Source organism: Oncorhynchus gorbuscha, linkage group LG04, assembly GCF_021184085.1.
Source record: "Oncorhynchus gorbuscha isolate QuinsamMale2020 ecotype Even-year linkage group LG04, OgorEven_v1.0, whole genome shotgun sequence".
Lineage (NCBI taxonomy): Eukaryota > Metazoa > Chordata > Actinopteri > Salmoniformes > Salmonidae > Oncorhynchus > Oncorhynchus gorbuscha.
This window is the reverse complement of record NC_060176.1, coordinates 8892974-8919677: the sequence shown is the minus strand read 5'-3', so window position 1 is coordinate 8919677 and position 26704 is coordinate 8892974. Positions and strand designations below refer to the sequence as shown.

The 26704-nt window shown below is 45.3% G+C and overlaps 1 protein-coding gene across 4 annotated transcripts in view; it reads left to right on the top strand.

The window, feature by feature from the left end:
• LOC124033598 (thrombospondin type-1 domain-containing protein 4-like) overlaps positions 1–26704 on the top strand; it is a 48391-nt gene that overhangs the window by 4068 nt on the left and 17619 nt on the right. For 3 of the 4 annotated variants that reach the window (XM_046345680.1, XM_046345679.1, XM_046345678.1), the window contains exons 2-7: positions 625–680; positions 913–982; positions 2304–2680; positions 3218–4217; positions 7830–7932; positions 8895–9031. In XM_046345680.1, coding sequence (XP_046201636.1) covers positions 652–680; positions 913–982; positions 2304–2680; positions 3218–4217; positions 7830–7932; positions 8895–9031 — 1716 coding nt within the window. In that variant the 5' untranslated portion in view covers positions 625–651. Of the gene's footprint in view, positions 1–624; positions 681–912; positions 983–2303; positions 2681–3217; positions 4218–7829; positions 7933–8894; positions 9032–24907; positions 25131–26704 lie in introns of those variants that run through there. The other variant, XM_046345681.1, reaches the window with a different exon arrangement.

Below are 26704 nucleotides of genomic sequence, written 5' to 3'. Positions count from 1 at the left end.
ATTACAGCCTATCTGGTGACTACAACACAGAGACAGGAACAAACACCCACGAAATACAAAGCGAAACTGAGGCTGCCTAAATACGGTTCCCAATCGGAGACAACGAGAATCACCTGACTCTAATTGAAAATCGCCTCAGGCAGCCAAACCTATACCACACCCCTAATCAGCCGCAATCCCAAATAATACAAACCCCAATACAAAACACAACATATAAACCCATGTCACACCCTGGCCTACCCAAACATATAACAAAAACACAAAATACAATGACCAAGGCTGACAATAGGTCTATGTTTAAGTTGAAGTGATCTTTATACCCCCACATTCATTTTGAGAGATACATCACAGATTCGTTTTTACTATGAGCACACTGCAGTCCAGCCATCTGAAAATGGAGTTCTGTTTCCGTGGGTGGGCACTCATCAGGACCAGGGTTAGGGTCAAGGGTCAACACACATGGTCAAGTGGGCAGAACCTTCAGACAATCTGATTCACTAAAGAGCAGACCAGACACTGTATGTAGTCTTGAGGTGAAAGCTTTGTGTTAAATATGATATTACTGCTTTATTGCTGTGTTATGAATGTCATTATGTCTGCAAATACAACATATACTTTTTTTAGGTACTGTAGCCCCCAAAACTAGGAGATATGAGGGGACTTTGTATCTGGATTCTGAGGTGAGATATCACTTGACACTTATTACAGTCTGATCATGTTGGTGTACTGTACACTGAACAGACTCATCATAAACATGTTGTATCACACTGCAGCTGCTGATCATGCACTATGCATGACTCAATTTAATCGTTTTGTTTTAATTGTCTCCATTTCAGATAAGAATCTTTTTTTTTCTCTGTAAAAACTGCTGTTAAATGTGTTATAGCTCAGTATGCTATCTGTCACACACAGAGTTTCCATGCTTCTGCTGCTGCTCAGGCCAAATCCCCTGGATTGCCAGCTCACTACAGACCACAGGAAGGTCAGTAGAGTGGCTGGGGGTCAGCAGAGGGGAGAAGGGGAGCAGGGAGGGGGTTGTGCTGAGTGGAGGGCACGGAATCTGTGTTTTAATGTGTGTGGTCTGTTTGACATCCCCAAGCCCAGGTTGATATACCTCCCTCGTGTGTTTGCAGCCTTAGAATCAATTTATCACTCGCCTTTATCATCATCTCACGCCGGTTGGCACAGACTCACGGAATCTGAACTGCCAAAGAAGGCATAATCTTGTCTTCCGATCGTAACCCTAGCCAACCCTAGCCAATTAGCACCCTCCAGTTCCTTTCAACTGTACAGAGGAAGATTATAATGTCTGCTGCCGCGATGCTATTGTTCAACCACAAAGCCATTGAATACAACACTAGTCTATCCCGGCCCATGTAAACATGCAATCAGTCATTGAGGAAGGAAGAGCGAGAGACAGATAGGGAAAGAGAGAGAGCAAATTAATGATGGACCAATATTTATAACTGTCCTTTTGGAGAGTGTTGATGGACAGGCTAACTATCCAATCACAGACAACTGTCTGACAGGGCATTCCTCTCTGGGAGAGAGCTTGTCTCTGTTGGCCCTCTGCGTTTCCAGGAGTCCAGCTGTTTGACCCATGGCTGACCCTGGAGATGACAGTGGAGTAGAATTACAAAGGCTGCAGCGAGGAGGAAGCCATGGTCTGAGTGATCTCTGAATAGCCCCATGTCGGTGACTGACAGAAGGATAGCTATCTGCCAACTCTCCCTACTATCCGTTTGGGTATTCTCTTACAGTCTTCTCAACGCCAAAGGGAGGCTGAGCCTTTACCATGTGCATGTGTAAGCTCACAGAGGACAGGATGAATGTAGACAAAGTGGCTCTTTAAAGAGCTGGATTTCCCTCTTTGCGGCTCCTCGGGCAAAGCTGGCTGGCGCAGGGCAGGGTTGGCTGGCGCAGGGTCCTGAGACAGAGAGTGCAGTGATAGCCACTAAGACGCTAATACGTCTCTGGCAGCTTTACACAGAGGGCTAGAGTCAACAGAGCGATATGCAGGTAGTCAGTAGGGGATGGGAGAGTAGCAGACAACCTCTAATCAGACAAATATGGGCTTTATCTGACATGAACAGAGGCTAATCTCATACAGAGCGAGGGAGAGAAAAAAACATTGTTGATGACATGACATTGTCTCATTGGCATCAAGTCTTTCATGAGAATGATTTCTGGGAAGCCCTCTAATGTAATGATGTTATTATTTTGCTTCTCTAGTTTGCTCTCAAGTGGTGTCTGTTATCCGTGCTGTGGGTGGTGTAGGGCTTTAACTCAGGATGTTCCTGCAGGTTCCTCAAAGGGCAGAGCCCCAGCAGCAGGAGGCTGGAGGAGTGCAGGGTGGGGGCCCAGGCTCCTGGGGCTCCTGGGGGCCTTGGTCCTCCTGCTCCCGCTCCTGTGGGGGAGGGGTTCAGGAACAGAACCGACCCTGCCTACCCTCCTACAACCCCTCCATGGGTGCAGCTGCCTTCCCCTCCAGGCCAGGTGGCCACCTCCCCCAGCACCCCAACCAGAACCCAGGCCATGTCATGTCTGCCCTAAGACCCACTGTCCCGCTGCACCGCACCAATCCTGGGAGACCCCCACCCTCCAACAGCAACACCAGCTTGGCCCGCCGAGGCGAGCTGAGGGACCAGCAGAGAGACAGAGAGGCCCATGCTGGACACAGGTACAGTATCTATCACACCATACAGACAGGGGCCTGTCTCTGTCTTTCAGTCTGACCTGTGTTTAATGCCCTGCATGTTGAGCAGCCCAGTCTAAAAGTGTCCCTGTGGAGCTCCAGCTCAACCCATGGTTCATTGGACTCCCCTCCAGTGTAAAGCTATTCTTTTATGGATGGAGTCAATGGCTCGGCTTGTACTTGGCGGGTTTGTGGCCTCCTTCCTGTGAGCTCGAGTTAAAAAGCTTTTAAATAAATATAGCTGACAGTTGAGTAATGGGGGTTGTTGACGTAGGAATCCAAGCCTCCAGACAAAAGCGCTCTCTGCTTGGCGCTTGCTTGCTGACATTAATATCCATCCGCTTCTCAGAAGTAATTTGCACTTGTGATGTGTGTCTTTGACATTTTATTTGACAGTCTTTGATAATCCAGGCAACACATTTTGAAAGTAAACAAATGCCGTAAGTGGAGGCTATTATACACAGACAATTGTCTTTACACGTGTGTGTGTGTGTGTGTTTGTGTGTGTGTGTGTGTTTTCAGGATGGGCAGTGACAGTCCCATCATTCCAGGGAAGTATGGCTATGGGAGGATGCCTTACGTTGTGTCTCTCCAGACAGACAAAGGCCAGATGTCTGGAATAGAGACAGGGGCTGGTCTTTCCCACAGACAGAGACGCTCCCCACTCTCTGACCCCAGCCCATCAGCCACCAGGCACGGAGGCCACAGGCCAAACCCCTACCGTCCGCCCTACAATCTCCACAGCTACAGCCCAGTCTATCACCAGCCCCCAGCCTCCCAACCTAGGTCTAACGCTAACCCAGCCTCCCCTCCCAGGGCTAACCCTAGCCCAGCCTCCCAGCCCAGGTCTAACCCTAACTCTAACCCTAACCCAGCCCCCCAGCCTAGGGCTAACCCTAATTCAGCCCCCCAGCATAGGTCTAACCCTAACCCAGCCTCCCAGCCCAGGGCTAACCCTAACCCAGCCTCTCAGCCCAGGGCTAACCATAACCCAGCCTCCCAGCCCAGGGCTAACCCTAACCCAGCCCCCCAGCATAGGTCTAACCCTAACCCAGCCTCCCAGCCCGGGGCTAACCCTAACACTAACCCTAACCCAGCCCCCCAGCATAGGTCTAACCCTAACCCAGCCTCCCAGCCCAGGGTGAACTCTAACCCAGTCCCCCAACCCAGATATAACCCTAACCCAGCCTCCCAGACCAGGTCTAACCCTAACCCAGCCTCCCAGCCCAGGGCTAACCCTAACCCAGCCCACCAGCCCAGGGCTAACCCTAACCTAGCCCCTCTGCCCAGGGCTAACTCTAACCCTAACCCAGCCCCCAGGCCCAGGTCTAACCCTAATTCTAACCCACCCTGGTCCTCCTCACTCTACCAGCCCAGCCAGGGGCACCAACCTAGGCAGGAGCAGCAGCACTCATCCAGCCAGGCCTCAGCGGCTCAGCAACCCTTTGGACAGACCTACAACCCACTGCCCACCTCCTCCTGTGTGGGAGAGCACAACCAGTACAAGATTTGCAACACTGATGTAAGAACGGTTCAGCCATCACTTATGATCATTTATGAATGAATCCCTCACTGTAACCCACAGCTTAACAGCTAAATCAATCGTGAAGGGTAAAACATGGGGGTTATTAAGGAAGATGAGGTCTGATAAGACAGTTATAGTGGAAATGTTGCGATGGTTGACTTTGATAGGCACCGATTGTTAAGACTGAAAATGGCGCTGTTTTACGGTCTCCTAACCAATTGTGCTATTATTGTGTTTTTTTTGCCGATATTTCTAAATGATTTTGTACATAATGTTTCTGCAACCGTATCTAACGGAAGAAAAGAGCTTCTGGATATCAGGACGGAAGAAAAGAGCTTCTGGATATCAGGACGGAAGAAAAGAGCTTCTGGATATCAGGACGGAAGAAAAGAGCTTCTGGATATCAGGACGGAAGAAAAGAGCTTCTGGATATCAGGACGGAAGAAAAGAGCTTCTGGATATCAGGACGGAAGAAAAGAGCTTCTGGATAAGAAAAGAGCTTCTGGATATCAGGACGGAAGAAAAGAGCTTCTGGATATCAGGACGGAAGAAAAGAGCTTCTGGATATCAGGACGGAAGAAAAGAGCTTCTGGATATCAGGACGGAAGAAAAGAGCTTCTGGATATCAGGACGGAAGAAAAGAGCTTCTGGATATCAGGACGGAAGAAAAGAGCTTCTGGATATCAGGACAGCGATCACTCACCTCGGATTAAACAAAGATTTCTTCAACAACAAGCAGGACTCACATGATATTCTCCAAACACCCCACAGGGCAGACATCCCAATTATTTGCAAAAGGAAGCGACGCAGAGGAAGAAGAGCCGGATGCCTCGTCTGGACCCGCAGAAGACAACTAGGAAAGCTGCCATTACCATGAATATTACTCGCCAACGTGCAATCATTGGACAATAAACTAGACGAGGTAAGATCACGAATATCCTACCAACGGGACATCAAAAACTGTAATATCCTATGTTTCACGGAATCGTGGCTGAATGACAACATGGATAGAACAGCCCACTCCACGCTGTGCATATTTGTAAACAACAGCTGGTGCACGAAATCTAAGGAAGTCTCTAGATTTTGCTCACCTGAAGTAGAGTATATTGTGATAAATTGCAGGCCACACTACTTACCTAGAGTCCTCAGCTATACTTTTCATGGCTGTTTATTTACCACCACAGACAAATGCTGGCACTAAGACCGCACTCAATCAGCTGTATAAGGAAATAAGCAAACAGGAAACCACTTATCCAGAGGCGGCGCTCCTAGTGGCCGGAGACTTTAATGCAGGGAAACTTAAATCAGTTCTAGCAAATCTCTATCAACATGTTAAATGTGCAACCAGATGGAGAGAAATTCTAGATCACCTGTACTCCACACACAGAGACACGTACAATGCTCTCCTTCGCCCTCCATTTGGTAAATCCGACCACAACTCTATCCTCCTGATTCCTGCTTACAAGCAAAAATTAAAGCAGGAAGGACCAGTGACTCGGGCTATAAAAAACTGGTCAGATGAAGCAGATGTTAAACTACAGGACTACTTTGCTATCACAGACTGGAACATGTTCCGGGATTCTTCCGATGCCATTGAGGAGTACACCATATCAGTCACTGGCTTTATCAATAAGTGCATTGAGGACGTCATCCCCACAGTGACTGTACGTACATACCCCAACCAGAAGCCATGGATTACAGGCAACATTCGCACTGAGCTAAAGAGTAGAGCTGCCGCTTTTAAGGTGCGGGATTCTAACCTGGAAGCTTACAAGAAATCCCGCTATGTCCTGCGACGAACCATCAAACAGTCAAAGCGTCAATACAGGACTAAGATTGAATCATACTACACCGGCTCTGACGCTCGTCAGATGTGGCAGGGCTTGCAAATTATTACAGACTACAAAGGGAAGCACAGCCGCGAGCTGCCCAGTGACACGAGCCTACCAGATGAGCTAAATCACTTCTATGCTCGCTTCGAGGCAAGTAACACTGAGGCATGCATGAGAGCATCAGCTGTACTGGATGACTGTGTGATTACGTTCTCTGTAGCCGACGTGAGTAAGACCTTTAAACAGGTCAACATACACAAGATAAGGAAGGATCCTGGGACTAAACACCTCCCTCTGCAACTGGATCCTGGACTTCCTAACAGGCCGCCCCCAGGTGGTGAGGGTAGATAGCAACACATCTGCCATGCTGATCCTCAACACTGTAGCTCCCCAGAGGTGCATGCTCAGTCCCCTCCTGTACTCCCTGTTCACCCATGACTGCATGGCCAGGCACGACTCCAACACCATCATTAAGTTTGCTGATGACACAACAGTGGTAGGAGGTCAGAGACCTGGCCGGGAGGGGACTGAGAGACCTATTCCCCCTCAAGAAACTAAAAAGATTTGGCATGGGTCCTGAGATCCTCAAAGGTTCTCCAGCTGCAACTAACGGAGTGTTGCGCCGTTTTCACTTAACCTCTCTGATCATTCCCAGATGGTAACCCGTTACAACAGGTCCAAGAATCTAAACAGACGGGGGATAAGGCATCTAGGCGGTGTTCTCTAAGCCGGTCGGGAGCCGACAGAGTATAGTCACAAAGTGGTCCCCGGAACGAGATCAAAAAACAACGACCGGTGAAGGAAGCCGGGCGACTCAACTCCTGCAAGGAAATTCTTATGCACTTCCATGAGTGCATCCTGACCGGTTGCATCACTGTCTGGTACGGCAACTACTCGGCCTCCGACCGCAAGGCACTTCAGAGGGTAGTGCATATGGCCCAGTACATCACTGGGGCAAAGCCGCCTGCCATCCAGGACCTCTACACCAGGCGGTGTCAGAGGAAGGCCCTAAAAATTGTCAAAGACCCCAGCCACCCCAGTCATAGACTGTTCTCTCTACTACCGCATGGCAAGCGGTACCGCAGAGCCAAGTCTAGGACAAAAAGGCTTCTCAACAGTTTTTACCCCCAAGTCATAAGACTCCTGAACAGGTAACCAAATGGTTACTATTTGCATTGTGTGCCTCCCCCAAACCCCTCTTTTACGCTGCTGCTACTCTCTGTTAATCTTATATGCATAGTCACTTTAACGATACCTACATGTACATACTACCTCAATAAGCCTGACTGACAGGTGTCTGTATATAGCCTTGCTACTATTTTTTCAAATGTCTTTTTACTGTTGTTTTACACCAAAACTGGCGGACAAGACATCATCTCCTAATTTCTTTACTTACCTACACACACACACACACACACACACACACACACACACACACACACACACACACACACACACACACACACACACACACACACACACACACACACACACACACACACACACACACACACACACACACACACACACACACACACACACACACACACACACACACACACACACATATACTTTTTTTCTCCGCACCATTGGTTAGAGCCTGTAAGTAAGCATTTCACTGTAATGCTTACTTACAGGTTGTTGTATTTGGTGCACGTGACAAATAAACTTTGATTTGATTTGAATTTACCTTGGGGGAGAATGTGGCCATGTCTTGACTTAGTAGGCCGGGGGACACATATTCACTCTCTTTCTATCTGTCTATATGTCTGTCCAGGCCTGTCCTCCAGCCAGTAGACACATCAGAGCGGTGCAGTGTTCTTCCTACAACAGCTATCCCTTCATGGGTCGACTGTACGAGTGGGAGCCTTTCAATGAAGGTATGGGAGGGTCTTGTCATGTTTTTCATATTGCCTTGGTGTTGGACAATATTATCCAAAGTGTGAGGTGATGTAAGCACCACAGTATGTCACCTGTCTCAGCCATTTTGATGAATGTCCTGAGCTGCCAGATGTTGTTTAGCTGTTTAGACATCTAGGTGTCTTATGTATCCAAGCAACAGTCAAAACACCTCAAGGATAGACAATTACTTTTAGGATACTGATGAACATGTTATGTTTTTCTTCTCTCTGTTGGAGTGAATGGCATTTACGGCAGACATATGACTTGATTAAAGCTCAAATAACTGCAGTTTAGTTGATGAGGACAAGTCAAGTTCACTATCTCAAACACATGAACATGCAATTACAACACTTTTAGCATAGCTGTCCTTGTAACCTCAGGGGCAAAACATCTGAGTGAAGTCCAAGTGCAGGTGGATTAAAAACCTGACGTTACATTCACCCCACTGCCTGCCAACTCCCAGTGGTTTTCAGGCCTGGAGGGCATCTGCCTCCCTCCCACACAAGAGACACCATCCAGAGGTCTGTGGTTCTAATTACCACTAATGGATCACCAGAGAAGAGAAAATAACCTGTTAACTTCCCTTGATCCCTTGGATTTATTAGGAATTTAGCTTTCCTAGTGGTTAGAGTGTTGGACTAGTAACCATCATTGAAAATAAGAATGTGTTCTTGCCTTGTTAAATAAAGGTGAAATAAAAATAAATGTAAAACAAGACCACTCCTCACATCAGTTGCTAGATGGCAGCATGGCTCAATGGAAGAAAACAACAACTCTTTACTGCACGACATCACAATTCTAATGCAGCAGTCTACCCAGCTTGTCCACCTACATTGAACAATGTACATTTACAGCCCTGCCAGGCACCCTACTAGAGAGATAATGTTTTGTACTCATAAATCATATCAAATCATTCGTTTCTGTGTCTCCTCTGTCACAGTTTCAGGGGACCAGCGTTGTGAGCTCAACTGTCGTGCGATCGGTTTCCGCTTCTATGTGCGTCAATCAGATAAGGTCATCGATGGGACGCCGTGCGGCCAGAACGAGACTTCCATCTGTGTGGCAGGGAGGTGTCAGGTAGGACACTTAACTCATTTACCAGTGGCCTGGCCAGGCCTGTGTACTCCTGCCAAACCACTCGGAATAGAACAGAACAGTGACAGGATGGATGGAATCAGAGAAGAAAAGCTAAGTTTAATTCATTTAGATGAAATGTTGACATCATTCCACACAAACTTTCAAACACGATAAAACACAACCCCAATAGAGTTCTCAAGATCAACTGCATCCAAACACAAGATCGTTTTTTAAATTAACAACATTTAATCAATTACACATAACCAGCAGAGGGCAGCAGAGTATAACACTGTTATCTTTCCATAAGGAGTGAAACAGAGGTCAGGTTGGGGTGACTGGGTTCTGAGTCCAGGATCTGGGATCTGGGATCCCAATGAAGGATCATGATGGACATATTTGTTCCTTTAACTTTATTTTTTTTATGTACATCTCTAAAATACACCTTTGGCTAGAAAATGGAGAGACATAAGTCCCTGTGTAAACCTGTTATATTGACTGGCTTTGTGTCCAGTGTGCAGCTGGATACATTTGACTTGTTATTTCATTAGGATTGAACTCTTAGAAATGTTTTTCCAATATGATTTTAAGCCATAATTCTGAGTGAACCCTTTCCAAGTTGCGCTCTAGGAACTCGTGCTTGCCTCTGAGTCTCCCTTCAACCCAATTTGCTGCGCTCTCAACCACATTTTTTTCCCCCATGCACTGTAATCCAGTGGAGATCTTTACTATATTAAGATTTAATCAAGATAAAGAGTCCCTCTGATCTCATATTAGTTTAGACTAATTTCTACTTTTAATACCAGTGAAATTGTGATTTATCACAGGGGCCAGTGTTCTCACCAGTACTCTAGCCCTCCAGCCGATAGATCTCTGGGCAGTGTGGTGACTAGCTGACCCCATGGAGGAAGTGGTCTGCTTTTATGTGGCCGGGGTGGGATCTCACTCAGTATTCATGCAGCTGGTCTGTGGGTGTGGTATGGACTGCAGTGTGTACTGTACTCTACTATACTTGTACTGGACTATACTGAAGCTTATACTGTTGTGGTATGGACAGTAGTGTGGACTAGACTTTCTAGACTGGACTGCTCTACTGTACTCTACTGTATTCTTCTGTACTCTACTGTAGCTTATACTGCTGTGGTCTGTGGGTGTGGTATGAACTGTACAGAACTGTGTACTGTACTTTACTCTATGTGTCTGGGTCCTTTTTGGCCCTCTGTCTCTGATACCCTGCAGTGAGTTGCCCAGTAAATTTACTTCTGTATAACACGGTCCATCTCTGTCCAAGGCGGACCCTGGATTTGAACCGACGCTAACGTCAACACAACTTCCCCAGAAAGCCTAGGCATTTCCGACAGTAACTTCACCATCTGCTACACATTGTGAGCTAAACCAACCAGGGACCATTCTGTACTACTAGGGAACGTATTGAGGCCTGATTTCGGTGTATACTCACCTAGGGAATATATTCAGCAGGTCAGGGCACATCCCATAGTAGCAGTGAGATGCTGTCATAAATTATATTGAGGAGACCAAAGTAGACTGATGACATAGACACTGAAACATCTGCTTTTCCTGCCTTGGCCCTTTTTGTTTGCGTACAATAAAATCACATCTCCTACTGTAGCTGTAACCAAAGGCTCTGTTTATTCTGCCCTCTGTGTGGAGCTGGAGTCAGTTTGCAGCAGGCATCTCTTTACTTTGTATGGTTAAACTTTGACTCTGTTATTTCACAAGGTGTCTGCAGAGGCTTATGGCTGCATTCTCTTTGAGCTCAATCAGATTTTGCCTATAGATATGTTGCATAGAGTAGAGCCCAGGTCTGTTTCTGCCTTGTCTGTTTCCTGTGGTCCTGCTCAACAGAAAGCAGACCTGTCCTGCACTGTGTGCTCAACTCTGTGTTGCTGTTTTTAATAAGCACAGGGTGTGTGTGCGTGTGTATGTGTGTGTGCACGGATGGGTGGGGGTGATTTCCTAGTGTGATGAGAGGTGGTGCTGGGGTGTATAATGCAGGAGTATGTGTGTTTATTTATGTGTACCACACACACCAATAGATAAGTAGAGTTTCCCACTGCAGATCCTGGAGAGCTTGGCATCCTGCCCACTCATACCCCTATAGCTCTACAGTCCTAAATACACACTGTAGACACAGACAGGTTTGACCTAAATTAGGCTCAGTGACAATCCCTGTATTATTGCAGTAGATAATTCGTTCTCAATGATTTACCTGGCTAAATACAGGTTGAATAAATACATATTGATCCTCTACTCTTTCTATTAGTCGGGCTAAACACGTGTTTTTTGTGGTCCATCCCGGATCAATATGATAAACAACCTAGCTCTCAATCTGACCTCTGACCTAAGGTGTCCCTGCATGCTTCTGGTTCATGTTCCTGACCCACTTTGATGATATATCAGTCTGACTTTATAGCTCAGTAAACACGGTGACATTTCCTTTAGGTCCATGTCTCAGAGCTCATACTGTTAGTCAGGCAGTGAGTTGAGTATCAGACTATTAGAGAATGTCAGAAACGGAACATCTTCTTTCTTCAAAATGGCCCTAGATAGTATAAAAAGTGATTTGGCAGATATCCAGTAGTCATCGGTTAAAAATGCCAGTAAGCCTGCTTGTATTGGTCCCTATTAAGTCCCTGTGCTTACTGTGAGACAGGCAGGCTGCATGCTGAATATAGGAGAGCTTAGTTGGCTAAACACTTGGTCTGTTCTGTGGTCTCTGTGCTCAGAGTCTTGCTTTGTATTAAGATTGGTCTTCCTACAGCTGTGATGCCTTGGCTCCAATGAGCCGCCTCAGGGCTGTGGAACTGGGTTATATGCAATGCACTCTTAGTTAAAAACATAACTGTGGAACTGGGTTATATGCAATGCACTCTTAGTTAAAACCATAACTGTGGAACTGGGTTATATGCAATGCACTCTTAGTTAAAAACATAACTGTGGAACTGGGTTATATGCAATGCACTCTTAGTTAAAAACATAACTGTGGAACTGGGTTATATGCAATGCACTCTTAGTTAAAAACATAACTGTGGAACTGGGTTATATGCAATGCACCTTTGGTTAAAAACATAACTGTGGAACTGGGTTATATGCAATGCACTTTTGGTTAAAAACATAACTGTGGAATTGCACTACACACTTGATTAGATAGCGCAACATAAACTGTGAAATGAATGACGTTGAATGACTTTTGGCATGTGGCCCACTGTGATCTCTTACGGCTCGTATGAAAATGAACGGAATGGTGCCAGGTTTCATAGCAGCACGAGAACCATCCGGCATGAAGGTATTCTCAGAGCTAGAGAGACATCTATCTCTGTCAGTGAGAGAGTAGTAAACCATATTCTACTTCTACAGTCCCTTTAGCTCAGTTGGTAGAGCATGGCGCTTGCGACGCCAGGACGGTGGGTTTGATTCCCGGGGCCACCCATACGTAACATTGTATGCACGCATGACTGTAAGTCACTTTGTATAAAAGGCTTTGCTAAATGGTATAGATGTATTACATACAGTGGGCTCCAAAATTACTGGCACCCCTGACTGGCAATGCACAAACAATACTAAAAAATATAAACAATATGATTATAGAGAGAAACTCAAAATACCAACATGAGAAATACTGTACTTTATTCATGTTTCAATGGAACCCACCAAAATAATTTATTGATGTAATTCAAAATGAAGGTTTCACAATTAATGGCACCCTTAAAGATTATTGTAAATAACATCTACCAAAATTAAACCAGGAATTAAATTCCACTTATTTAAGTAGATCTAAGTCTTAGAAACTATATTGAGCCATTACATCACTTCCTGTTTCACTAAGGTATAAAAATGAGGTAACACGCATGCAATATCCCTTTGTCATCCAACCATGAAGAAAACAAAAGGACTGGCCATTCAAAAGAGACAGATGGTCATAGACCTTCATAAATCTGGCAATGGCTACAAGAAGATCCACAAACGATTGAATATACCTTTGAGCACTGTCAGGGCAATTATTAAAAAATTAAAAAGATATGGAGCAGTTGAAAACCTCATGGGTAGAGGACGCAAATGCATTTTTCCCCCCAGTATAGGGAGGTGGATGGTGAGAGAAGCAACAAAATCCCCAAGAATCACTGTAAAGAATTGCAGGCCTTGGTGGCGTCTTGGAGTCACCAGGTTCAAACGCCACCTCCACAACCACAGGCTCTTTGGAAGGGTTGCCAGAAGAAAGCCCTTTCTGACCCCAAGACACAGATGCAAGCGCTTGGAGTTTGCCAAACATCATTTAAAATATGACTGGAAGAAGGTGCTCCGGTCAGATGAAACCAAAATGTAATGTTTTGGTCAGATACAGCATCGGCATGTTTGGCGTCGAAACAGAGATGCATACAAGGAGAGGCACCTCATACCCACGGTGAAATATGGAGGTGGGGCTGTTTTAATTCCAGAGGTCCAGGGGAACTGGTTAAGATTGATGGCATAATGAATACCACCAAGTATCAGGCATTTTTGGCTGACAATCTGGTTGCCTCTGCCAGAAGGCTGGGACTTGGCCGTAGGTGGACTTTCCAACAAGACAATGACCCAAAACATACCTCGAGATCCACACAGAAATGGTTCTGTGACAACAAAATCAATGTCCTGCCATGGCCATCTCAGTCGCCGGACCTCAATCCAATCAAAAACCTGTGGGCTGAGTTGAAGAGGGCAGTTGATAAGCGCAAACCCAAGAATGTGAAGGTTCTGCATAGAGAAATGGTCCAAAATCCCTCCAAATGTTTTTCTTCACCTTTCAAACATTACAGGATCAGACCATGCTGTTATCCTTGCCAGAGGTGGATGCGTTATGTACTAAATGAGGAGTGCCAATAATTATGAAACATTGATTTTGGTCAAATGTGTTTTGTTTTAAATAAATGTATGATTTTGTTTGGTTCCATTGAAACATTAATAAAGTACAGTATTTCTCACATGTTGGTATTTTGAGTTTATCTCTAAAATGATATTGTTTATATTTGTTTAAGTATTGTTTGTGTATTGCCAGTCAGGAGTGGCAGTCATTTTGGAGACCACAGTACATTACTTTAGCAGACTGAGAACACTGCTAAGTTCTTCTCTCTACACAGGGGCTTTAGTTGATACTTTCCATGTGTTGCCTTAAATTCTACGGGGCTCACACACATCTCACTCAGATCCATGGGACAAATCCTCAAATCCACCCTTGTTGTCTAATGGCTTTTGTTACTGGACGCGGTATCCATACGCTACTATCTACTCTGGTTGAGTTGATGTGGTATTTCTACAGTACAGTAGAGGAAAATCTTACATAGGGTGTAGGGATATCTCTATAGGTATTGTAAAGTGACAAATGTGTTATTTGGGGTCTTTGACATAAGGAAGCAAAGAGTAAACAAAGAACAGAGAGAATGAGCTGGAAGCTGCTCTTAAGATCAATATTACTGCTAAAGATGGCTGCTGAAATACTTTGTGGCTTCTTCTATGGCTTCTTCTACGGCTTCCTGTAATTTTCCCTGAAACAGAACAATTTGGTGGGAACTGTTTGAACTTGTCCTGATCCTCAGTGCAATGTGCTACTGACTCTACCTATCAAGAAATGTGTTGTTTCAGGTGCCGTTTCTCCCCTCTGTATAACACAAAGAGGAAAAGCCTGTCCTCTGTAGAGGACTGTTACATATTCCTACATATATTATAGTCAGGATATCTCTACTTGTTAACAGATGTTTGTCTTCATAAAGAGCCTTCATCATGAGAGTGAGTACAACAGTATTAGTGTAGTGTGCACTGTAAACTGTGTTTGACCGATGCATAGAGGCTAAACGAGGTCTCTTTAGGATACCCCTTTGTCTCTTAACAGTGGAAAGACTGAGCCCTACCTATGAATCAGGATCTTAATGTGAAAGGCTTGGACCTTGTCACTGAATACGGTGCGCCTCGTACACGATCCAGGTTTTACGCTGAAAGAAGGAAAACCCAGATTTGAGCCATAGAAAACGTTGAATGTGGTTACACATTTCAGATGGATGCTAAAATAAAGCTGTTTTTATGGCTGGAATTCCATTGAGCTGCTCTTTCTCTCTACATGACAAGGGTAGGCACTTGAGAAGGGTGTGTGTATTTTTAAATGGCAACTTTTCTACTGGCGGGTGATGTGGGGCTGAAGATATGGTGAAATATATCCGGGCTGGAGAGCTGTATTGCACCTAGGTATCTGGAGGGTGTGTTCTGAATGCTTTGTGGATAATTAGGAGATACAACTTTTACCATGTCCACCGTAACAGTAATTTAATGAACCCCCCCCGATCCTCAACATCCACTGATGGTCATTCATGGTCAATACTTTTGCATGCGTTATACCTCTCTTTTTATTTCACATTTGCTGTGTTTTTATTGTACACTGAGGATAGAGTGCAAGCCTAGGCCCTATACCCTTTACATAACAGATGGTCCTTCTGTTCCTTCCTTTAAACTTTCTTCACACCCGTTAAAGATACATTTCCCTGTGAATGCAGTCAATAGTACCGTATGATTTCAAATGGTTTCAAGCTAGGAGAGTATAAGGGTAAAATGACCTCTTAAAGGCTGAAAATAGTGTGGTTTCAACATGTAGGCTAACACAGGTCCCTGTTCTGACAGAGTGAAACCATAGACTCCTACTACTGTAATTCAGTGGTCTCTTCCCCAGAGCCTTGTCTTGGCTGTCAAAGTCAGTTCTGCTGATCCAGACTGGTGTCTTTGCCAGTGCCCTGTCTCTGTTCCATATTTCATTTTCATTATGTGTGTGAGGCCAGATTGTGTGTCTGTGTGAGTCTATGAGTCTGCCCTGCCCTGGGTCCTGGGTCAGGAGCTTGACTGCCTGGCTGCCTGGACGTTGCAGTGGCTCCCTCTCCTCTCCACCCCAGTGCTGCTGTGGCTGGCCTGCATCCCACTGCATCCCTCTCTGCCAGGCTCACCCTAACACAACCAAGCCTCCCCTCGCTCCCTGCAGAAAGTCCTCCACCGACCAACAGACAGCTGCATCTGTTTTAGGCATTCCCCGGGCGGGGTGCGACTGACTTGTTAAAATGGGGATGAGAGGTTCTGAAATACGGCCGGTATAGACTGGTGGAGAGATCACAACCCTGTCTCTCTCACGACAGGCCCCAGCTGCAGGCCCCAGCATGTTATCCACCATTTTCTGGGTATGAAGAGGTACTTTAGTCAAAAGAGTCTGGTCTTACATTTAAATTGACATTTTGGGTAATTAAGCAGATGCTTTAATCCAGTTAGTGCATTCATCTTAATATAGCTAGGTGGGACAACAACATCTCAGTCATAGTAACTACATATTAACATGGATTAGGACCTACACCGCTTCCTGTGTGAGGTAGGGTCGTACTCTACGGATGTTTTAGAGCATGACCCTGCAGGTGCTAGTCACTGCTTTGATGTTTGCAGAGAACGACACAGTGTTCTCTGCCAAGGTTCTTTGCATTCTGGGAGGGGGACACCGTGGCATTGCCAACTGTGATGGAGAGGTCTTTGAGCGGGCAGGCCTTCCCCGGGAGGAAGAGCAACTCTATCTTGTTGAGGTGAAGCTTGAGGTGGTGGGCTGACATCCAAGCTAAGATATCTGCCAGGCACGCAAAGATGCGTGTCTCCACCTGGGTGTCAGAAGTGGGGAAGGAGAAAAATCATTGAGTGTCATCTACATAGAAATGATAGGAGAGACCATGTCAGGATATGACAGAGTCGAGTGACTTGATGTACAGAGAGAAGAGGAAGGGGTCTAGAACTAGAACCGAGCCCTGGGGGACACCACTATTTTTTTTTTTTAAACATTTCACCTTTATTTAACCAGGTAGGCTAGTTGAGAACAAGTTCTCATTTACAACTGCGACCTGGCCAACAATAAAGCAAAGCAGTTTCGACACATACAACAACAAAGAGTTACACATGGAATAAACAAACATACAGTCAATAATACAGTAGAAAAATCTATATAGAATCTATATACAGTGTGTGCATATTAGGTAAGATAAGGGAGGTAAGGCAATAAATAGGCCATGGTGGCGAAGCAATTACAATATACCAATTAAACACTGGAGTGATTGACGTGCAGAAGATGAATGTGCAAGTTGAGATATTGGGGTGCGAAGGAGCAAGATAAATAAATAAATACAGTATCGGGATGAGGTAGTTGGATGGGCTATATTATGTACAGGTGCAGTGATCTGTGATCTGCTCTGACAGCTGGTGCTTAAAGCTAGTGAGGGAGATATGAGTCTCCAACTTCAGTGATTTTTGCAGTTCGTTCCAGTCATTGGCAGCAGAGAACTGGAAGGAAAGGTGGCCAAAGGAGGAATTGGCTTTGGGGGTGACTAGTGAGATATACCTGCTGGAGCGCGTGCTACGGGTGGGTGCTGTTATGGTGACCAGTGAGCTGAGATAGGGCGGCGCTTTACCTAGCAAAGACTTGTAGATGACCAGGAGCCAGTGGGTTTGGCGACGAGTATGAAGCGAGGGCCAGCCAACGAGAGCGTACAGGTCGCAATGGTGGGTAGTATATGGGGCTTTGGTGACAAAACAGATGGCACTGTGATAGACTGCATCCAATTTGTTGAGTTGAGTGTTGGAGGCTATTTCTACAGTGAAATAAAACAATAATCACTAACCAGAACACTAATGGACAAGGCATATTGACATTATCGAGAGGCATGCGTAGCTGATTGATCATAAGGGTCCAGTGAATGGTTGGGCTGGCTGGAGACACGGCGATTCAGACAGCTAGTAGGCCGGGGCTAGAAAGCTAGCAGAATGGCCTTAGAGAGACGTCGCGATGGAGGAAAGTCTGTTTTAGCCTCCTCGTGCGGTTCCGTCGATAGACCAGTTGTGATGGATTAGTACGGTTCCGTGTAGCAGAGGGGTCCAGTCCAGTTGGCAAATGGATCTCTTCAGCTAACAGTCCAATATGCTCTCAACAGCTAGCGGGCCGCGGCTAGCAGATGGGCATTCAGGGGACGTCGCAACAGAGGGTCCTGTTGGAAAAAAGCCCTCGGGCAGATTACGTCGGTAGTCAGGTCACGATGGATAAGCAGGGCTTTGTGTAGTAAAAGGGGCTCAGGCCGATTGGCAAAATAGGAATAGTGGCACGAGAAATTGGCCGATGGACTTATTAGCAACAGATATGCTCTAGACAGCTAGCGGGCCACGACTAGCAGGCTAGGAGATGGGCATTCAGGGGACTTTGCGACGTAAGAGCCAGTTGAGTAACCCCCTCGAGCAGATTACATCAGTAGTCCAGTTGTGAAGAATCGGCAGGGTTCCGTACCCCATACCGGCAGTAAAATGGGTCCAGGCCAGTTGGCAAAATAGGTATTGTAGCCCAGGAGTGGCTGATGGAACACTTCAGCTAGCCCGGAGAAGGGTCTAGCATGGGCTAGCTCCAGGCTAATTGGTGCTTGCTTCGGGACAGAGACATTAGCCATGAGTAGTCAGCTAGCTGCGATGATCCTGGTGAGAAGGTTCAGAGCTTGCAGTAGGAATCCAGGGATATGAGGGGAAATAGGTCCTGTATGCTCTGGTTTGAATCGCGTTGTACAAACTATTGAGAACTCTCCGAGCTAAAGGTAGCTGATTACCACTAGCAGTGGTTAGCTGACTACTAGCTAGTAGCTAGTTAGCTGGCTAGCTTCTGTTGGGTGATTCCGATTCAGAGGTAAAGAAAAATACTTTAGAAAAAAAGCAGATCCACACCACATTGTGTGAGGCGGGTAGCAGGAGAGTATTTTGAAGTTGAGGTTTAGAAGAATATTTTAAAAAGATATGCGAAGAAAAAGATATAAAAAGATATATACATGGGACACGACAAGACGAATGACAAAGACGTCTGACTGCTGCCCCATCTTGGAAGAGGAAGTGAGAATACGTGGTGCAGACACAGATTCTCTCTACGTCACCTGGTAGGAGCGACTTGCCCGGTAGGATGCAATCCATGAGTGTGCAGAACCTGAGATGCCCAGCCCTAAGAGGGTGGAGAGGAGGATCTGATGGTTCACGGTGTTGAAGGCAGCGGATAGATCTTGGAGAACAGAGGAGAGAGAGTCAGCTTTGACAGTGCGGAGAGCCTCTGTGACACAGAGAAGAGCAGTCTCGGTTGAGTGACCCGTCTTGAAGCCTGACCGGTTAGGGTCAAGAAGATCGTTGTGAGAGAGATGGTCAGAGACAGCACGCTCAAGTGTTTTGGAAAGAAAAGAAAGAAGGGATACCGGTCTGGAGTTTTTTACGTCAGAGGAGTCGAGTGTTGGTTTCTTTAGGATGGGAGTGACTCTGGCCATTTTGAAGTCAGAGGGGATGCAGCCAGTTGTCAGGAATGAGTTGATGATGGAAGTGAGGAATGGGAGAAGGCCTCCAGAGATGGTCTGGAGAGGGGAGGAGGGTGTCAGGTGGCCAGACCTAACTAGTCGCAGGATTTAATCTGGAGAGAGAGTAGAAAGAGGTAAAGGCATAGGGTAGTTCTGTGTGGGACCAGTGGACTCAATAGGTTAAGAGAATGAGGAGCTGATTTCGTCAACCTGGAGGTGGTGGAGGATTAAGGAGGTTAAGGAGGGAGGAGAAGGTGGAAAAGAGTTTCCTAGGGTTAGAGGCAGATGCTTTAAATTTAGAATGATAGAAAGTGGCTTTAGCAGTGGATACAGAGGAAGAGAAGGTAGAAAGGAGGGAGTGAAAGGATGATAGGTCCTCCGGAAATGGAGTTTTCCTCCATTTTCGCTCAGCTGCCCGCAGCCCTGTTCTATAACCTAGCAATGAGTCACGGAGCAGGAGGGTAGGACCGAGCCTGCCGGGAGGAGAGGGGACAGCGCGAGTCATAGGATGTGGAAAGGGAGAGTAGGGTCAAATATGTTAGTTACTGGGTGAGTTAGTATACTAATTCCCAATAGGACAGACAACATGTGTGAGTCAATGCAATACAGCATGTAGCTTGTTCTTTCACTGTAGAATGCCATGCATGTTAAAGTAGAGGTGTTACTGTATATGATTTAGGACAGCCGGATGAGAAAGAGATGATATTTGAAGGGGCGAAACCTAACTTCCACTTAAATCACATTTTAGTCATGCATTGGAGACGAAGTGAACATTTGATTTAAGCAGAAGTTAAGATTCTCCCCTAAGTGTGTCATCTCAGCCACCCTGGTACCGTTCAGCCCTGGTCCACCTGTTTCGTACTGCGTGACTGCCCTTTAATGTGCCGGCTGGATCTGTGGGTCAGACTTCTGCTGACCAATTCCCAGCGGTTGAGCACAGAGCTCATAAAGGATGTGTCTGGAGACAGGGGACTCTTTGACCCTCTGAGTAGGTGCACGTTAAATCCTTCACGCTGTGAACAGAAAGTGTCTGATTTCAATAGGACTCAAACTTGATGCATTTCCAACACTCTGTTAGTTCCGGTCTCCATCTCCTGTCTTTTACATTTAGGAAGACTCATTTCCTCTGAATACAATAAATACATTTTAGCTCTGTGTCTCTGAAGTCTCAGATGTTTTCCCTGTTTGATGCTTTATCTGGTAGATAAAGTGAGATAGACTATTTACTCTAAATACAGTACACTGTACAAAATTATGTACATTTAACATTTCCATCACGATTCAATTTAGAAATGAATGATACAGTAATTTACATGTATCTCCAACAAAGGCCCGAACAATTTGGACTCATCTATTCGCTGACTGCTTACTGTCTGTGACAGCTGCTGATGGTCTGGCTTGACTTTCTAAAAGAGACGCAGGCTGCCTGCCCAGGCTTCTCCACTGTGTGAAACATCCCCTGGTCTCTACGGCCTTCACTCTACGGCCTTCACTCCATGCTCATTTCCTGCCCCTGGTATTCAGCTGAAATACATAGCTCCTTTGTACTATGGGAGCTGTCAGCTCCACTGAGCTTGAACAAGCCATACATGAGTGCAAGATAGACCTGAACTATAGTACACACCTCTGGGGACAGGTAGTGGAGCAGAACAGAATACTGCCAGAGTGTTAGAGTGTTAAAGACTCTCTGACTGCTGTTGCTTCCTCTGCCAGGTTGAAACGAGTGCTCAACTGTCTCTTTCGACTGGAACAGTATCTTTACAGTACAGTACTCGGCAGGTTATATACCAATACTCTCTCATCAGTCTTTGTTATGAGTCAATAGAAAAAAATCGAACACTCTTTTTTAGTTTTCTGGGAGACTGACTAAGGTTGGTGAACTCCTCTAGTGATTGGTTTTTGGTATCCTGTGGTGATTGTTGTTCACTAAGTAATATTATAGTTTTGGTAGTATGTGGTTATGGGCCATAGTGTAGTTGTACCTGAGAGGTGAACAGATTTATGAGGGGACCCTGTAGGGTCATACAGTGTTATTCTTTACATTCAGTCAGCAGCCACACACACTGACTGACTGCTGTTGACAGTGATTGGATTGGCTGTTGTCTGGGTGGTTGTCAATGTCAATTGAGGAGCTAGTTGAATGGATTTGATGCTTCAATAGTTTGTTTGTTTCATCTAAAGGCCATTCAATGAGTGGTCAAGGTTTGCTGACTGGCAGGAATTTATGGTCAATTGAGAGGGAGATTCATTGTGTGTTTGTGTTTGTGTGAGCGCACACGAGTGTGAAAGTGCATGTGTGAGCGTGCATGTGTTTGTGTGTGCTGCATGTGTGTGTGAAAAAGGGGGTAAGTGCATTGGTACATACTTGTCGTGTCTAAGTGAATGTGTCATCAGTGCTGCAGGTGGGCTGCCCCCAGAGGTCAACCTGGTCATAAATTATCACCTTATCTGTGTCTGCTAACGACTTCATTACCATCAGGCTATTAGCAGGTGTGTCAAGCAGGAAGAAAACACCAGCATACAAACAGGATCAGTTTTCCCACAGAGCTTATATCCTGTCTGTCTCTCAGCTACATCCCACATGGCACCTTATCCTTATACAGTACCTTCAGAAAGTATTCAGACCCCTTCCCTTTTTTCACATTGTTACATTACAGCCGTATTCTAAAATTGATTAAATTGTTTTTCTTTTCATCAATCTACACACAATACGCCATAATGACAAAGCAAAAACAGCTTTTTAGATTTTTTTTATTTAAAAAAATACAAAATTAAATATCACATTTACATAAGTATTCAGGCCCTTTACTCAGTACTTTGTTGAAGCACTTTTGGCAGCGATTACAGCCTCGAGTCTTCTTGGGCATGATGCTACAAGCTTGGCACACATGTATTTGGGAAGTTTCTCCCATTCTTCTCTGCAGATCCTCTCAAGCTCTGTCAGCTTGGATGGGGAGTGTCGCTGCACAGCCATTTTCAGGTCTCTCCAGAAATGTTAGATTGAGTTCAAGTCCGGGCTCTAAATGTCAAAAAACTTGTTTTCGCTTTGTTTTTCATTATAGGGTATTGTGTATAGATGGATGAGGAAATGTTAGAATAAGGCTGTAGCATAACAAAATGTGGAAAATGTCAAGGGTTTGAAAACTTTCAGAATGCACTGTATGGTCTATAGTCTATGGTCTCTGGTGAAAAGTAGTGCACTATAAAGGGAATAGGGTGCCATTTCGGGCGCATCACTTTATCAGTCAGTCAGTCACAGTCCCATGCCCCACAATGAACCTCCAGTGATAATGTAGCATACCGTGGATCTCCATACCACTGTCCTCCCCACAGGATGACCCTGTTATGCACAGACAGCTGGCTTTATGAGCCAAAACAGGCCAAAGAATAAATAGTGATTGCAGCTATGTTCCCCAATGTTTTTTGAATATGTCTGCTCAAATTGACAGGATGTGAGGAAACATTTCCAGGTCATGCTTACATTGTACTTTAAGACATGATGGAAATATGACAGTAAATGGGAAGCAAACATGAATACATCCATTGTATGAATTCCTTTGTAATGCTTCATAATGCAATACAGTAATGGTAAGACCACCTGATGCTGTAGGCTAGTGCATGTCTCTGGTGTGTGTGGGTAGGAGACTTCAGGAATCAGACATTGGGAGCCAAGGCTGCTGACCTGACCCATATGTTGAAGGAAACAGGACTCCATCCAGAACCAGGACATGCTTTACTTTTCAGTCTGTCTGATCCAGCAGGTCCCAGCAGCCGGCCTCAGGGTGTTAAGCGTACTATTCAATATCAGTCCAGATTAGTATACAGTATATCAGGAGAGCATTAGTAGCTGATGTGTCTGAGATTATAGAGATATATACGCTGTTGAAAGCTCTCTTCCCCATACACTACGTTCCCTGTAAACATGTGTGCAGCTGTGTTGCTGCAGAGGCTGCTCACTGCTCACTCACTGGCTGTCAGTCAGTCTGCCTCTGGGAGAGAGAGAGAGAGTGCGAGCGAGCGAGCGGGGAAAGACAAGAGAGTGCCAGCAGAAGCCAAGCCAAGTCCAGGTGTTGAGACGCCACTATCTAAACTTTCTGTCTGTCCATGATGCCTTTGCTTGCCGCTGTGGAAGATTTAAACACAATTGGAGATGTAATGGAATTGGATGCATTCAATAGGTGCTGATATGACTTGTTATCCTGTTCAGTGTTCTCATTAGTCTCATTCATATTATGCAGTGACTCACTGCTGGCTTTGCTTAACAGGGACAGGCCATTATTGGTGTGAAAAAAGCATATTTTCTTTTAAAGGTGTGTAAGCACCTGTGGCCCAAAGAAGAGGGTGTGTTCACTAACAGCCTGCTGGAAATCTCTCTCTCTCTCTTTCTCTTTCTTTCTCTTTCTTTCTTTCTCTCTCTCTCTCTCTCTCTCTCTCTCTCTCTCTCTCTCTCTCTCTCTCTCTCTCTCTCTCTCTCTCTCTCTCTCTCTCTCTCTCTCTCTCTCTCTCTCTCTCTCTCTCTCTCTCTCTCTCTCTCTCTCTCATAGCCCAGCTGAAATACAGAATGGTAGTGGATACAGTAGTTTGCTGCATGTGCCTGTTGTGGTCTCCCTGTACCGCTTTAAAATCTGAAAATATTGTGTTATCTCATGGTTGCAGCTACAATGCCGTGATGCACCCTCTATGGTCATATACTTTTATGTGAAAACCAACTGTCATAGTCTGATGAAGAGCGCACTCCTAACTACAGTGTGTCCTGATGAATTAGGGTTTAATGTTGTGGAAACAATGGTGCAGAAATAGGAAAACCATATGATGAGTTCAGTCTTTTTGGCTCCGGCTTCTTTACTTCCAGCCTTCCTTGCGACGTGGCTCGCAATTAAGTGCTTGAGTATGCTTGTATAAGAGAGAGTGCAAAGGGATCGTATTGTTGCAGAGTTTGTGGTTTCTCCATGTTTAAGAACATGAAATGCAGTCCGTAGTCTGTCTATTTCAGTGTTAGAATGTCCACTTGACCACAAAGTGTTTTGGGCTGTTATGTTACTTTTCTTTGGCTGTCTGCTGTGTTCCATTGTCAGTGGTCTAGATTACATTGCAATGGTATTCCATCAAGTCCTATTAAATAATGCTCAGCAAAGGTATCCAGTTGAGTTGTCTCACCAACACCTGTCCATTGTTGACTACACAGTAGGAGGCTTCTTGTTCCACCATTCATAAACAATAAATACTCTTCCTCTTCCCTTCCCAAATATTTCCTTTTTCATTTCAACATCTCTCCACTAATCTTCATTCTTCCCATATTCATTCTTCCCATATCCCACATATATTCTTCTCTCTCGTGTCCTCTCTAGCGCGCTCTCTCTCGCCCTCTCTCTGTCTCGCGCCCCCTCTCTCTCGCGCCCCCTCCCCTCTCTCTCCCTCTCTCTCTCTCTCTCCCCTAACTTTTCCTCTTAAATGCCCCAGCCTCCCCAGCTGCGCCTCCTCCAGCTCAGTTTACAAGGCTGTGCATACAGATCAGCAGAGTAGTGGTTTTGGCGTTAAACTGCACTACAGGGGCAAGGCGAAACAGCCAGGAGCAGCTACTGTTTTCTACTGGACCTGTCTGAATGCATGACTGAGAGCTGCTGGTCAATAGTTCTTGGCCACATGAGAGAATGCTATCAGGTCTGGCTCTTCTGCTGCTTGTCTTCCTCCTCCACATGTTGGTGACTGCCAAGGGGAACCCGTGGTCACAGGTAAGACTTAAACCATACCATGGTCTTACTATGGACCCTCTCTCTGCTTTTCCACAGGTTGGGCTGAGACTGACCGTCTGGGACTGGCTACTCATCGCTCCCAGTCCCAGCACCTTTACACGTCCCAAACAGACATAAGAGGCACTCCCTCTAAAACTATGACCTGTATAAATCTGTATTATGAATGTAATTAGCCTGTTTAGCCGGTGCTCTTCTTAAGTAATTCTCGAGCTGCTGAACAATAAGTTGATAGTCTGATTCTAATAGATACGTTTAATTCTAAGTTATGCATTGGCTATGACTGCAGACTATAGATCATGAGGAGGAAGTAGGGATCAGATTAGGTATTTACTGTGTGACTGTTTTCACTGTTAAGCAGCTTTGGCAGTCTGTGCTGTTGACTCTGTAGCACATATAAGGCAGGCTGTTATATAGTTATAAAGGACAGTGTCCTTCGAAGTTGCACTTGGTATAACTGTGGAAACTCTAAAGGGGGATGTCTGGCTTGTAATAGGGCATAGATTGGCACAGCTCCATGTGTGTGTGTAGATGATTGACTACATGGCTGTGACATCACTGTGATACTGCTGCAGACAGGTGATGTACAGTCATGAAATAGAATATCTCATTCTAGTGTGTACAGTATCCTGGTTTGATCTGTTCATCAAGGTCATATGCCTTGATGAAAGTAATTGTGACCAAAATGTTACGTGTGAATGAATGGAGTCCATGCAACCGGTTTGCTTTGTCTTCTGCTAAACATCTCTGTAAAAATGTGTGATGTCAGGCAAAGCTGCAGTTGGTCATTTGGCAGGAGTTGAGATTGGTGTCTTAGAGAATGATTGTATAGGATTACGTGTTCCCTCTATAATACTCTCACTATAGGGCACCTTTCATTTCCACATGTAAACATGTAGGTGTGTCCTTTACCCTGTATTTATGGGGTGGCAGGGTAGCCTAGTGGTTAGAGCATTGGACTAGTAACCAGAAGGTTGCAAGTTCAAACCCCTGAGCTGACAAGGTACAAATCTGTCATTCTGCCCCTGAACAGGCAGTTAACCCACTGTTCCTAGGCTGTCATTGAAAATAAGATTTTGTTCTTAACTGACTTGCCTAGTAAAATAAAGATAAAATTTAAAAAATGTAGGCACTTTTTTAAAATATCCATTAATTATGTTCCCAACACAGATCCTCTACAAACAGATACTGATAGAGGAAACCCTCAGTGTTTTAAAGACTGGTGAATCAACACGGTTTGTGCTATTTCCGGGACAAGCAGTGGACATTTATGAGGCTGCTGTGCCCTTGACATAAGACATAAGAGAACATCCCCCAGTCATGACCAGTATATATGACTCTACTCTTCACTGTTGAGAAAACATCCCCCAGTCATGACCAGTATATATGACTCTACTCTTCACTGATGAGAAAACATCCCCCAGTCATGACCAGTATATATGACTCTACTCTTCACTGTTGAGAAAAAACATGACCAGTATATATGACTCCCTTCAGTCATGACCAGTATATATGACTCTACTCTTCACATGTTGACCAGAAAACACTCTTCACTG